The 15,751-nt window shown below is 31.3% G+C and overlaps 1 protein-coding gene across 1 annotated transcript; it reads right to left on the reverse strand.

Moving 5' to 3' along the window:
• Nucleotides 1-1,089: 1,089 nt before the first annotated feature.
• On the reverse strand, nt 1,090-12,818 carry LOC107907518 (galacturonokinase). Its single transcript, XM_041112673.1, has 14 exons — nt 12,652-12,818; nt 12,038-12,151; nt 11,868-11,939; nt 10,500-10,543; nt 8,973-9,126; nt 8,444-8,509; nt 6,417-6,481; nt 4,354-4,453; nt 3,858-4,033; nt 3,341-3,381; nt 3,214-3,242; nt 2,552-2,621; nt 2,342-2,431; nt 1,090-1,467 (listed from the first exon to the last, which is right to left on the reverse strand). Exons 1-14 carry the CDS (start codon nt 12,673-12,675, stop codon nt 1,223-1,225), a joined length of 1,290 nt encoding a protein of 429 aa, XP_040968607.1. The 5' UTR covers nt 12,676-12,818; the 3' UTR covers nt 1,090-1,222.
• Between the last annotated feature and the right edge of the window lie 2,933 nt (nt 12,819-15,751).

Below are 15,751 nucleotides of genomic sequence, written 5' to 3' on the forward strand. Positions count from 1 at the left end.
AGTTCTTTCTGTTTTTTTAATATTCTTAAATTTTGATGGGGTGGCATAAAAACTAAACATTTACATAAAAAAATGCACTCTCAAAATGAATCGATGTTCAAGTGTAAATTTTTTTTTTAATTTCAACCTAAAATTTAATTTTTTTTATCCTAGTTTTAAAAATAATTTTAAAAAATCCCAGTTTTTCATAGAATATTTTAGGATTTTTATAAATTTTTAAAGATTTTATATCTTTTTTAAATTTCCAATAATTTGTTGTGTTTTTTTCACTGTTTTTATAATTTTTTTGGAATTTCCTATTAATATTTACAAATTTTCATATACATTTTTAGGTTTTTCAATTTTTTTTTAAATCTATACCACATCATCACGTCTTAACACCGTACAAAAAAACAAAAAAAAAACTTACTTGATAAAATTAAGTTCGAGGACTAGCATAGATAAAAAAATTTCAAAAACCAAATTTCAAAACTAAATATTATTTTATCTCTAATACGCAGACAGTTTGTAAGTGAATTAACTATGTGTATATTATATATATATACATACTAGGAGAGGTTTATGTTAAATATGACTCCTATTTTCAGTTAAATTTGAGAAATAATATTTCAGTTAAACTCTGTTTACTTGTTTCAATCAAACACTGATTAGTTTAGATTATTTTATTATTATTATTTGACTTATAAATTTAACCTATAAATAGGCTCTTTTACAATCTTAGACTACACACCCATTAGAGATTAGAACTCATAACACATTTAGAGTTTTAAGGGTTCTTTGTTTTTGGATTTTCAGGATTTAGTTTTTATCTCCATCTTTTATACTTTTCATTCTTTTGCAATTATAGTAAAATTATGTTTGCCCGTAGTTTTTTTATCGTCTTTGGAGAAATTTTTCTACGTTAAATTTATATATTTAATTTCTCAAATTTTTCCGCTATTTTTCTTGTTCGTTGTTTAATCGGGTCAATCCTAACAATTTATTTATATTAGTATAAAATTAAAATAATGATACACAACATTTTATAGAATTTATATACTCTACTATTCCCAATGGAGAAAAAATATTGCAGAGAGACTGATAGTATTGTTGTTGATAATAGTGAACAATAATAATGATAATAATATGTTTCTGAAATTCAGTTTATAGATACTGCAAACACAAAGTCAGAGTAGAAAGGAAGAAATGAATCAAATTAGAAAAGAAGGAAAGTTAAAAAAAATCAGAAAATACGGGCGCAGTCACCAGCTTCACAAATCAAAACAGCAGTGCCATGGCTCAATTGGCTAGCAAACACTGGCTGAAGCTTTGGATATTCTACCCTCACAAATTTTGCTGCTTCCGTTGCACGAGCTGCATCTACCAATGCAACACAGCAGCCTCTGAATCCAGCTCCACTGAACCGAGCTCCAAATACGCCTGGTGCCCTCAATAGGACCTCGTATAGTTGAAATAGTGGCTCACACCCTTCACATCACAGTTCACTCATTTTATCAGAATTTTCAAACCAAATCAATTATTCATAATGCAGTCTAGCAGTCACTAACTCAAACTTTTTTACGTGGTAGTCCTGGAAAAGGAATCTTGTTCAAGAAAAGAGGAAGCATGGCTTTAGAAGCTTATACTGATCTAGATCTTCTAGATCGTTACTTGAAAAAAGGTCAACTTTAGGCTATTGTACATTCTGAGGTGGAAATCTAGAGACTTTGAGGGGTAAAAAGTAAAATGTAATGGCAAGGTCAAGGTCAAGTCCAGAGTCAGAATTCAGGTCAATGGCACTTAGAATATGTGAATTACTTCGGTTGAAAATAATTTTTGGTGATTTGGTGATAAGACGGGAAGGTCCAATGCAGTTGGTGAACTGTATATAAGATGATAGTGTATATATCCGATAGGAATCTTAATTTTTTAGGATGCTAGTTACTTATAAGTTTCCCTAGTTTGATAAGGTAAAAACTGTGTATAAATAGGAACTGTAGAAGTAGTATTTACATGACATAATTAATTCCAGTAGATCAATTCTCTACACATGACAATCATCGAAGTTAGAAATTTGTTATGTCCTCTAGAACCAGTACCTTACTAAGCTTAGCAAGTATTAGAACACCAAGATATTAAACTAATGGGTGCATATAATCACCATCAAGCACATTATGAATGAAATCAAAACTAAGAGAATGAGAGAATAAAAGTTATTCAAGGTATTACAATAACTACAACCCCTAAAATAAGCTACAATTGGAAATTAGAGTATCAATATTTATTGTTTTTGTTGCGTCTTGGTCTTTTTGGAATTAAAGGCATAGCAGTGCAACTAAGAAACAGAAAATGTAGGTCGTACCACATTCATAGTTTTTAATAGAACTTAGATCAGAAGCTGTCATTAGCTCTCCAAAGGCTCTCAGATCTCCTGAGGCCCAAGCCTCTAATCCTGGAATAACCATTATACAGCTCCCCTATTAGTTGATAAGCCATTGAACAACATGGTTATCTACATAAGATCATTATGTTGGCCAGATAAATTTATGGAATTGTAATAACACAGTTGTACCTTTTCTAACCCGCATATTCTCTGAAAAGTAATGCTCTGCTCTTTTGGCTAGATTTGGTTCCAGTTTGAACTGCAAAATAGAAGGCGATCTGATAAAGAAATAAACTTATGAGAAAAATTTAGAATGTTAAGTTGACAACTAGTTGCACAGGTTATATGCATCAAACATATACTACCTACTGCGTTCTTTGCTTAGCTTAGGTGGAATGGTGTTGGGTTTGGTAGAGATCTTACATCTGAGACATGGAAGATTGCTGTTTCTTTTCCTTTCTTATGTAATCCAAAGAGTTTTAAGGCATAAGGGCAAGTATGTTATATGAAGTTGTTTAAGCTAGGTTTATTATTTCATAGGTACAGAACCATTAGGTTCATTTTGCTTGCAATCAAAGTTAATAAGCTTCTACTTTATGTAATTTTCATATTCAAGGAGCTTTTGCTAGTGGCATACTCATGAATGCATGCAAGCTACACTTCTAACTTTTTTAATAGTGAGAATTTATAAATCTTATTTAGCAAACTGAATTATTTAACTTAAATGTTTACTCTTCTAGTAGAACAGGTAATCATATAAAATTCATACAAAACATAACGGTTTAACTGATAAGAAGAAATGCTGCAAAACTCTCAGCTTCTAAAATCAGAGTCTGTATTGATGTTTATACCTTGTGCGCTTCGTAAACTTCTGGTTTAACTGTTAAGAAAGAGGGTAGAAAAGGAATTAAGTGCAATTACAAAAATAAATTGAAAAGGAAGTTCAAATTCATTGAGATAATTAGCTCAAGTACTAGCCATTGCAGAGGAAGGGCTCCACTTCTTTATTTCCAGAAGCACTACAAAACAGAAATAGAGAATTCAGTTTACTGAAAATATAACAGAAAAAGAAAAAGGTGAATCACAATAAACCAAGACAAACTTCTAACAAACAGTAAAAAACATGACAAAGTGTTGCAGTTTATTGGAAGTGTTATAAAGAGTTCGCAGTATCTCATTGCAAGGTATATGCGAAATCAGAACAATACAACAAAAGATGTTGATTCATATAGTAAGAAAATGGAGGATAATGCCATGCATTGAACATCTGTACACACTCTATTCATGACAAGTTGGACTTTTGAAAGGCATATAAAATATATATAAGCTTTTAACTCCCCTAATCAGCATAATAAAAAGGCGGATGTATTGCATTAACATGAATATATAATGGTCCCGCAATATAAGAGGATCAGTGATGATATCTGCAATCAGAAAATCAAAATAACAAGTGACAATTGTCCAGTGTTCTCAATTAACAGGAACGAGATCATACTTCAGAAGAACTTTGGCGGCTTCTTGACATTCAGCAACTCGAGAATTGTATCCAGGATTGTTGGTCAAAGCTTGCCTAAGTCCTGAAAATGCCAGTAATATTTTGTAGCCTTTCTGTGGTTCAGCTTCTTGATCCTCCAGAAACTTTGGAGGGCGTATAAGCTTGTGCTCAGTAGTCTACGTGAAACGAGAGGCCATATAACTCAAAGAAGTTCAAATAAATTGAGATTTTGTTTTACAAAATAATTAAAAGGAAAATTTTTCATAATTGGATCAACATTACATTTAAGGAAAAGGGATTACATAAATCAATAAAAATAGAAAACAATCATAAATGCGTCAGTAGAAAACAATCATAAATCTGCTTGATAACCAAATAATGGCAATTGTATGAAGACTAAATTAAGCATAAGCAGTGCCAAGCTAACAAAAATAGAACACTTCAAAACAAAGAAGGATATGTTATTCCTGAAATTACTACAAAAAGTTTGACTTACTTTGCAGTTCATGTAAGTTAGACAACCATGGCTTGAAAGCAGTATGGCTGATTGATCCAGTATGCCATTTCTCAGACCTAAATACTCATTTTCAATCACCCTACATGTGCCATCATGTCAGATGTAGAAAAGGCTTGACATGTAATGCTAAAAAGGCAATCATATATCACTAAGAAGAATGTGCACTCTCTGAGCAATGAAGTAGGTTTGAGATAAAAGAGTAATTAACATTGCAATATAAATAAAGCAAACTTCATTGCCAACTAAAGACAACCAAGAAAGGAAGTTGCATATTTCCAAAAAAAAAAAAAGAAAAAAGAAAGGAAGTTGCAAGCAATAATCCATATTATCTATTCATCTATCTTATTTCATTATTATCGATGCATTTTTTGCATGTTCAAAAACTGTAGCTAAAAGTATATGGATATTTAATATTAACTTTTGTTGTATTAAATACCACAACTTTTTAGGGCAAACAAGGTAAGTTACTGAGAAAGTCAAATAAACTTGCAATTCATTTTTCCCCTGCAAATCCAAACAACTAAATAAAAATACTAATGAGTCCTTATCGCCATGCATTAGAACTATTAAAACAAGATACATTCTATATTAGAATTACATAAGAAAATTGTTTACAGTATCAAATGAAGGCTGATCCAGAAAACATCCCTTAACTAATAAAATCTTATTTGATAAGGGCAGATAAAGACAAGAAAGCTATTCATTAATGAAAGCAAAAAGTATAACTGTCCTCCATAAGTTATGTGACCGCATTTAGTATAGTTCCTTAATTCAAAAGACAACAATTTCGCAACAAAGGGTACAATATTTAATATAATTGCAACAACAAGCACAGTATTTACCATTATTCTCCAAGCTCTATACATCCTCTCGAGGGCATCCACCAAGAAATTAGTAACCTTCTCCAGAAAGTCTTACATCTATGTTTCCCGAAACCTCCTTGATTTAAACAAACCCGCATCTCATCTTCCACCCTCAAACCAGTTCCAGTTCCAGTTTCAAAATCAACAGCCAACTCTAATTAGTAATGCCCCTCCCCCTACCTTTAAAACATTTCCGCTCTCTTCTTCGTTCAAAACAATTTTAGATTTGAGTCTAGGGATTATGGGTGAGCTGTGTCAACCAGTGGACAAAAGAATGAAAATTCTTTAAGATAACCTCTTTCATGTTTTCAGTAGTAGTCCATTTCCAATGTAAACCTAATATTATAGGATCACTTTGGGTGCTCTCCTATCTCATGCAAGACACAATCCACATTATCATATCCCTTGATTTTCCTTCTATACTGCAAATTAATGCTAGATTTCACGCAAAAGTAGGATAGAAAACAAAATGATGCAACAGCAAATTAGTTGTTTGCAATTAAAATTTCAATTCTTATTCTGCTAAACTTAACAGTTTAAACTTTTTTCTTTTATAGAATTAGGATTTTAGATTATCTATGCTATTCTATTTCAATTATTAATTTGCTTATTTTCCAAGTATTAGGGCATTAGGGCTATATTTACCATTTCTTGTTTCCATTAGTTTATAGGTACCGATGTTAGTTCTGTTTCTGGTAGCTTTTGAATGATGAACCATTAATAGTTTGAGGGTTTTTTTTTAGATCTCCGGGGAAAGTGATTCAAACCCAAGTCTGAGCAAGGTGCTAAGTGCACCACCTACCATCAAACCATATGCTCATGTGCATATTTAAAGATATGGGGTATTAAGATTTCCCCTTCTGTTTCTCTCTGATCTTGTACTCCTAGTACCTGTATTCCTATCCATTTTATCTGTTTCTCCCTAACTTCTCATATCTATCCCTAGTTTTTCTCTTTCAATTCTATTCTCTATCTCTTTGCCCTATTTATTCTACATAATTATTTTTTATAAATTAGGTCCTGCAGCATACTCAATGGCACTGAACGCTTAATTTGCCTTAAAAGATAACTTACTAAGATTAAGATCTGGACAAAACCCAGTTTTGATTTATTTTGATGGTGTTACTACTAAATAAGACTGCAGAAAGATTTAAAGTAATCCAACAGTGATGAAAATACCTGTCATATTCAATATTTTCTGTGGGAGATACAGTTAAACCATTTGCAGTTTCCAAAGCCGTAAGCTATGCCAACCTGTCAAAAGATAACTTCACTACATCTTTTAACATGGAATGCAGAGAAGAAATTTACTAATAAGATACCTGAAATTGGTCTTTAAAACAAGATAATTACTGACAAAATTGCAATTCATTTTAATCCCCAAGTTTTCAAGAAAAATGCGTACTTAACTATATCTATAAATAGTCCAGATCAATTCCTAAGAAACATTTAAGAAAACACTTCCTCAGCCTATTTATTGTCTAGGTTTTCTTCTTAAACATCTCCAAATGAAAGTTTTCGACAATTTAAGGTACTAGATTTCTTGATTTTCACTTTGATAGTTTGATATAATGGTACGCACACCAAACCAGCAAATATTATTGAATTGATGGTATGTGCAGAATTTCTTTGTAAGAAAACAAAAAAAAAAGTGAATGCCTAAATCAGATCAACTCTTTCTGCCTGAGGATAACTATTCTCTAATGAAATGTTGATTTACATCTTCCCAACATTGAGGCCGTACAGCTTCACTCAGTTTCCTCCTTATTAGAACATACTATCCTTCACTGCTAATTTTGGATCTCCTCCGTTCCATCTTCACTAATGCTTCACAAGATAGAGACATCTATTGGAACATTGATTTTTCTCTATAATTAATATATCAGCAATTTTTGTAACTTTAAAATGGCAGAAAGAAATGACAACCTGTATCTATTTCTATTTTCAGAATGGTAAATGTGATCATTTCTGGGTGATTCACGTGTTCCGTCCTTTTATCTTTTTGAGTTTTCTCCATCTTGCTACCGTTACATATATGTTCTACATGAATGGAAGAATTTTTTCAGAGTTAAAGTTCCTCAGTATAACTTTCTGTCCTCAAGGAATGGTACCTATAATAAATAATATATAATCTTTATACTAAGGCATCTCTTTATTAAATTATGCCTCATTGCTCTGCAAAAACCAAAGCCAATTTCACTTATTTATTTTGGAGGTGAAGAGTAGGATTTTCACAGTGGGGGAAGATATTATGAGAGAAATAGGATCTTAGTGTAAGTGATCACCAAGTAAGAACTTATTAATTCTTTTGTAAAATTTGTTTAAATTCAGAACTCTCTGAAATTTTAAACTCATATTTTCTTAAACCCCATTTATGCAGTCCCCTAAGACCTGCTTTAACGTATTTTACAGTGCTATCTAATGCTTCATCTTTATTGGCCTAATAGACTACTTACACCCTCACTCAGCTCTACTAAGTTGCATTATCTGTATAAAATAATGTTCTACTTAAATTGCCTTAAATAAAATAAGCCTTACCCATCTAACTTTGACTTCATAAACATCAGTCCCATTATTCAATGAAGAAAGAAGAGAGAAGGCAGAAATAATGAGAAGAGAGATGTGGTACTTATTCAACTTAACAGTGACTAAATCTATGGAGTTAAGTACAAATGCTTCAAACTAGCAAAGTTCTACAAAACATAGGTTAGTTTTTGAGGTTTAATTCTGTCTGTGTCAATAAGGGTTACTTATTTTCAGGTCAAAAAAAGGATTGATTATTCCAGCCATTGAAGGTGAAAAAGAATTTCTGTTTAGCTTCTAATTACTCAAACAAGCCAAGAATTGGGATTTTATTGAGTAATGTCCATTTTATAGTATAGAGAGGGCACTTTTAGCTTTCTGTTTCCTTATTCTAGGACGCAATGAACTTAGTTGTTTCTCTTTATTCACTAGTACTAACGGGGAACATAATTTTTATCGTTACCTGTTGTTCCAATTTGTTCCACAAAGTGCTCCATTATTTCCAAATGATTCATAAAAAAGCATGTTATGAGAAATTTTACTCTAGGATGGATTTGGTTAGAGCACTGAGCTGATTTATCTCAAAAGTGATTGCATGAGCTTTTCTTTCCTTTCCTCTACCACTGAGTATCACCCTAACTATATATATGTTGTAACAAACAGAACCAAAAACATAAACGTACAGCAGCTGAAGAGCTAAGGCCTGAACTGTCCAGACCCTCAGATCCGCAAATGTAGCCAATGATTCCCTGCAAATATGAATATTTAAAAGTTAGTATTTTCAAAAAGAAAAAAAGAACGTGAAAACAAACTAATGGAAAATTTGTGCTTTCACAGTTAGTAATATGTCACTGTCATTCTCAGCAACTTGACAAACATAGCCATCAAATCAGGAATATGATACTGGAGGTTAATACTCGGTACAAATAATAACTTTTTTTTTATCAATCTCACAGGAGGCATAAACTTGAAAAGGAAGCTTGTTTATAAAGAAAGATATTAGACACTTGGCTGTAACTATCTTTTATTAACAGATTTTGCATATTTTTCTAGGCTGTAAAACAGGTTTCCTGTCATTATCTTCATTACAGGGTTTAGAAAGTGTCTTACAGCTTATTTTAGACCAATGATTTCAAGTTTTTTTTTTCTCCGAGGATATAAACAGTTTACATCTTTTTTTTTTCTATGGAAGTACAGGAAAATAACTCTTACCTGAGCAAGATGGTTCCCTCTACTTTGTAATGCATACAAGGCTCCTCTAGCATAAATACCCCATTCAAATTCATCTGGTGACGGAGAAGATTTATCTGCGTTAATCTCTTCACCCTTGCTAATGGTCTGTCTTGATTTATGGTTTTCATTAACTCTATAATACCATGAGGCCAAAAGATTCAAGTTAAAAATGGCATACTAGAATGTAAAATCATGTAGAAAAAAAAATGTGATTTATGACGGTAATTAATCCTCTCTGAAGCAGACAGATAAGCAAAGTATAAGCAAATGCTCTTGGACTAAGAGGGTTGTACAAGTATATATAGCAAACTAACTGGATTACACAAAGTATAGATTCATCTTTAACAGCAGCCACAGAATTTCCAATGTACTTGGTTCTCCTTTCTATAATAATTGAAGAAACCCTACCACTAACGGACATTTCAGGGTAGTTGATTACTGTAACAATAGGTAAGTGGAGGTTGAGAGCAGGACGTAGAAAGAAAGTAAACTCAATGATTTGTGATACTTTTAAGCAACTCAAATTGGAATGTATTTGGCTATGACTAGGGGTGTTCATTCGGTTAACGACCGGTTAACCGACCCGAAATTACTATAACCGAATTAACCGACCTTTCAAAAATTTTAACCGTTAACCGAACCGATTTTTTTAAAAAAAATTTAACCGAACCGAAATTTTTTCGGTTAATAAGGTCGGTTAACCGAATTAACCGAAAATTATGTATTTTTTATTTTTGGTTAAAAATTACCCGAATTACCCGAATTACCCGAATTAACCGAATTAACCGAATTACCGAAAAATACCCGAATTTTTTTTATTTTTTATTTTTAAAATTTAAAAAATTTATAAATTATTAAAGTAAATTGGGTTTTAGACTTTAGTAAATTGGGTTGTCTTTTAGTTTTAGTTTTATTGGATTGGGTAATTGGGTAAACTTTAGTTTTAGTTTTATTGGGTTGGGTAATTGAGTTTGGGTTGGGTTGGATAATTTTATTTATTAATTTTTTCGGTTAACCGAAAATTTTCGGTTAACCGACCGGTTTCGAACCGAATTAACCGTTAACCGAAAAATCATAAAAAAATTAACCGACCCCCGACAGAAAAAATTCGGTTAACCGACCGATTAACCGAATTCGGTCGGTTAACCGAATTTTTTCGGTTTTACCCGAATTATGCACACCCCTAGCTATGGCACATGTTATATCTAATCATAAATACAGTTCATGCCCATTTTTTAAAATCTAATAAAATGGTCTATTTCATAATTAATCCTCATAAAGAAAAGCTAGCAACACAGCTGTATAAACAAGTACAATTTCCTGCACTATCAATAATTACAATTCTATGGCTGCATAAACAAGAAAACATAAAATGCTGAACATAAATGAAAATAACCAAAAAATCCTTATCAGAATTGGAAATATAAAAGACTAACTTAAAAAATTTTAAGAAAAAAGGACTAAAGGACTTTATGGAAGACCAGTGCACAAAAGGAGTTCTCGTACCTGAACCTAACTTCTCCTTTAAATTGACCTGAGCGTAATGCAACCTACATCAAGGATTCCGAAATTCATTCGGTCAAAGATAAAACGATAGAAATGCAATAACAGAATAAGAAAAAGACATTTTTTCACGTTCTGTTGTGATTTTTGAATTGCGATCCTTGGTTTTCTTTTATAGCCTTCAAACCTTAACAAACAAGCCGATAGGCTGGCATACATTTGTATGCATGTGTGTGTGATTGAGAGAATGAGTGAGAGTCTCTTTCTGCAAAGTAGATAGTTATGGTACTGGAGTCAGGCACTAGAAATTCAAAATTAGCCTTTCCTTGTGGAAATTCTTGAAGCTTGGATTCCCACTTTAAATTGATCAGTCAAATTCATAACCTTTTGCACTCTAGAGTGGTCTTTAACTTCATTTGTGATACAACAGAAAAATGATGCAGTTAACCCTAAGTAGTTACCCCTATGTCCTAGGACGATATCATGTTTATTTATCAAGAGAGAGAAAAAAAGAAAAGAAAAGAAAGAAATGGAGACATAAACAGAGAGACAACATCTTGCTCGTATGATATGAAGTAGACACCATGCAGCAGTCAGTCTGGCTGCAACATGAATGATAAAGCCAGCAGCCTAGCCACATTCCGGTTACTAGGTTATGAAGCCCTTTGCACAGGCTAAATGGTATCATAAAACTGCTGAAGAGAAAAATGTAGATGAAGACTCTATTCAAAAGCAACCTATGAGTTCTTTTTCATGAAATGCCCTGACAGGTCAATATCTCCTTCAGAAGAAAAAGATACTTGGCAACAGCTCAGGAAATCTGCTTCTTTTAGAACTTACACCTAGTTTGCAAGGTAAACTGGTTCATTCCACCCCCTACCCTTCAAATATACATGGAACTATTGGAGGGTGGAAGTACTCCACATTTTAAGATGGGAAATCCTTTAAGGTTTTAAAGCTCAAGGTAGGTCCAAGCAATTGAGTTTCATATTTATAAAGATAGAACCTTGGAAGAGTAAACCTCAAAGCATAATAAAGTTCACAGGGTAACTATGATGGAGTCAAAAATCAAGTTCACTGTCTTTTATAAACTTCTTCAATGAAGAGAAAGAAAAAGAAGAGCGATAAACTTGCATGGTGTTTCATGTACACAAAATTTTATTTATTTCACATACTTTCTTCGCAAGAATTAGTAAGAACTCTAAAAGATGAATACCAAATAACAGCACGAACTCATATTAATTATAGCATCTCCCATGAGGAACTTTTGTTAAAAAGTTAAGATCCAAGGCACAAGCGAACGCAAAACTTCCAGAAACCAGCTCCTCATTCTACAAAACCCATAAGGTGAAAATACCATCTTAAGCTCACCTCAGTGCTACCAGAAGGAACAAATCCCAATAGTATTCCCTTATTAATTGTCATAGCAGAAATAATTCCACCCTGCAAGCATTAGAAACCAAGAGTGGTTAAAAAAGAAGAAGAAGAGAGAAATGAAAATGTAGATGAGATCAATGCAAATACAGGTGCAACATAGTAACCTGATGATCGACATGAGCTCCCAATGGACAAATCCTGTAAGGAGATACAACAACTCGAACGTCTTCTGTACCTTTTCCTGCCATTTCAGACACTATCTTTCTGATTTCATGTAACTGCAATCAGGGGTGCAGCGAGGAAATTTTGTTAAAATTTCGAAATTAAATTGTATATTTTTACGAGATTAAAAATATAATTTTATTATAATTTTAAAAGATTAAATTAAATTTTTATTATTTTTTAAGGGGATAAAATGTAATTTTACCTTTACTATTTTTATAAATTTTGAAGGGACTAAATGAAAAATTTTCCATTTTAGGGCCGGGGCGCCTGCCACCCCTGGCCATGCGCCGACTGCAATCCAATCCCATTCCCCATCCACAATAAATATAAGTACGAAAAAAGGAGGGAAAAAGAGCAGATTCACTTATAAAAAGTGCAGAGGCAACCAAATCTACTACTTATCGTTTCCTTTGGAAAGCAAGAAAATTACAAGGTACTAATAAATTCTCATTAATGTGAATGAATCACAAGTTAACAATCAAACCCAGATTGCTAACCCAAAGAAAGAGAAAATGCACTGAAAGTGATGTATGGATCAAAAAAGAATTGTTACCTCGTCCTGAGTAGGCCACGACATTGCACCTATCCTCCCAATTTTTGCCTCTGAGCTTTCGTTCTCAATTTGAGGATAGTGTTTATAAACGGAAAAGAGTAGTAAGAACAAAGGAACTGCGAATAGGGGCTATCGATGAACCGAGAAATCTGTTAAAACGTCATTTTATTAGATATGTTACTACCATCATCTAATCATGGTAATGTTTACTTCACAACTTTTACTTTATTGCTTAATCTTAAAGAGAAATTATCTCGTCAGTATCGATGGACTTCAATGTTTGACAATATGACGTGTTCTTAAATTTTATTAATTATTTTTCTTCAAATATAATTATTAATTAAAATATGGGGTTTAAGTTGGATTTATAAATCAATTACTTTTATGTTAAATTATTTTGTATTATTTTTTTATTTTAAAATGATTTACGAGTAATATAATTGAAATTTTGAAAAACGTCGATTGAAAAATAACCTGTCAGAAAATAATAGTATATTCAAAATAATAATAATTGTTAAGACCTAATTAATTTACTTTTTTTACTGGTTGAATAATCAATAGGAAAAAAACTAAAAAAAAAAGCTTGCAAAAGCCAAAAATACAACACAAAAGTCCAAATGCTTACAGTGGGCCAAAGTCCAACTATAACAAAGTTGAAGGAAACCTAGCTACAAATTATCATAGTTGAATTGTTCGAATAACGTTTATTTATATTTTTTTATTAAGTTAAATAAATTGTATACGGATGAAATTTTTATATCTATTTAATAAACGAACAAATACGAACAGAATTATGTTCGATTTATTTATGTTCACGAATAAACTCGTTTAAAAGCTTATTTATTTATTAATGATATTTTTTTTATAAAAATTCTATTAGTATATATTAATAAAATTATCTTTAAAACTAATTTATTGTTCCATTGGTATATATTAATAAAATTATATTGGTTTGTATTTTTTTCATTTATAATATAATTATTAATATTTATATTTGACTATTTTATATCTAAATAATATATGTGTATGTATTTATTTTTTGTTTGTTTATTATTTATTAACATTGTTCGTGAATCGTGAACATGTTTAATTATATGTTCACGAACATAATCGTTTAATGTTTGTGAATATATTTGATTAAGTTAAATAAACATGTTCGTAAACATTAAATAAACGAACATGTAATGTTTGTAAATATATTTGATTAAATTAAATAAACATGTTTGTGAACATTAAATAAACGAACATGGAACACATGTAATTTTAAATAAACGAACATAAAGAGAAATTTAAAATTCTTAACAAACATAGACTAAACACGAACAAACTTAAAAATATACAAACGAACATGAACAAAGATTTATTCATTCAAGTTCAATTCATTTACAACTTTAATCATCGTCGATAGAAAAGATCGCTTGAGAAGGCTTAAATTCATCACTAAATACAAATACACCTTTCAATGGCATGTAATGCCTCCGAAGGGATATCATGCCACAACAAGCCATAAAAGAAGCTCTGTAAATCACACAAGTGCTATAAGAGCCGACGCCCTAAGAATGATTACACTATCGATAAACGACTATAGCCACCAATCGCAAGATTTGGTGCGATGAGAATCGTGCTCTAGCAAGGTCCATGGTGAAGGCGGCGCAAGAAGATAGAGAATGCGGCAACTAGAGAGGTTGGGGAACACCGGGCTTGGAGGCTAGCCACATGTTCGAAGGGAAACTCTGCAAGACAATCGGCAAAAGGCTCCAAGCTTGTAAACCTATATTTTATGAATGGTTCTTTTAAGTAATGGGGCCTTAAGAGTAAAGGTAAGTAACGAGCTCTAATAATTGATTGGGTAAAGTGTACAATTAATCATCAAACTTCCATAACTTTTCGTTTTGGACATCAAGAGATAAAAAATTTCATTTCAGGCACTACTATTAAAAACCATTTCATTTTAAGCATAATCGCTAAAAATTATTTTCATTTTCGTCATCAGTCATTCATTCATTATCATTATACATTCATTTTAATCACCCAATTTTGATAAGTTTTCATGTTGGTCACTCGTTTTCCTTTTTAAGATTAATTTTATTTTTTTAAAGAAAAAATTGAGTTATTAATGAAACCCAAATAAAAATAGTTTTTAACGCCGATTCTTAAAATTAAATTTTTATTTTTTCTATGTCTCAAATGAAATTTTATGAAAGTTGGTCACCAAATATGTATTTTACCCTAATTAATTTAATTAAAATCATATTTTTAAGTAATCAAAATATCATTGTCTCAATAAACATAAAAAAATATATAAAATACTAATATAAAAATTTATATTAATACTGTAAATTTTCAGTATTAGTTAAAAAATTAGATTTGTTGTATAGTTTAAAATATTTCAGTATTATTATTTTATTAATATAAGCTAGATTATACGATTTGTCATTCGGCTATTAGTGTGTTTTTTATTTGGTCATAGAACTAAAAAAATTATCATCTTTGTCACCAATGTTATCATTTATTTTTGTTTTGGTCATTCTTCGTTAAATCATTAATAAAAAATATGACATGACTTTTTTTTAATTAATATAACACATTTAGTCCTCTTCACCTGCACATTTTATCAATTTAATGCTAATTCTAAATAACTGAAAAAATTTAGCTATCTACATTTACTGTTTCTATCAAATTGGTCCTATTCTCTATCTCCAAACCAATTACTATTAGTTAATTTCGTTTATTCTCTCTATTTTTGTGGGTTGTGTAATTATTGGAAAGAAGATTGTGCGAATGATGATAAATCCAAAGGCTTGTTCACCTAACCTGTCAAAAGGGTGGAGATTATTTACCTGACATTTTGAATTTTATTTTTTAATAATCAAAATGATAAATAGTTATTAAAAATACAATAAATAATCAGATATTATTTCAAGATTTAAAAAAGATTTTAAATATTAGTAAAAACTAAATATTTAACTTCCGTTATAATGGTATGCTCTTATACCAATTCCTCGATTTATATTACGTAAAAAATTAGTGAGTGATATTAAACTTTTTTTTGAGAAAAAACATGGAGTATGCCAAAATAACTGAGCGTGTTTTTTTTTTG

This window comes from Gossypium hirsutum, chromosome A05 (genome assembly GCF_007990345.1).
Source record: "Gossypium hirsutum isolate 1008001.06 chromosome A05, Gossypium_hirsutum_v2.1, whole genome shotgun sequence".
NCBI lineage: Eukaryota > Viridiplantae > Streptophyta > Magnoliopsida > Malvales > Malvaceae > Gossypium > Gossypium hirsutum.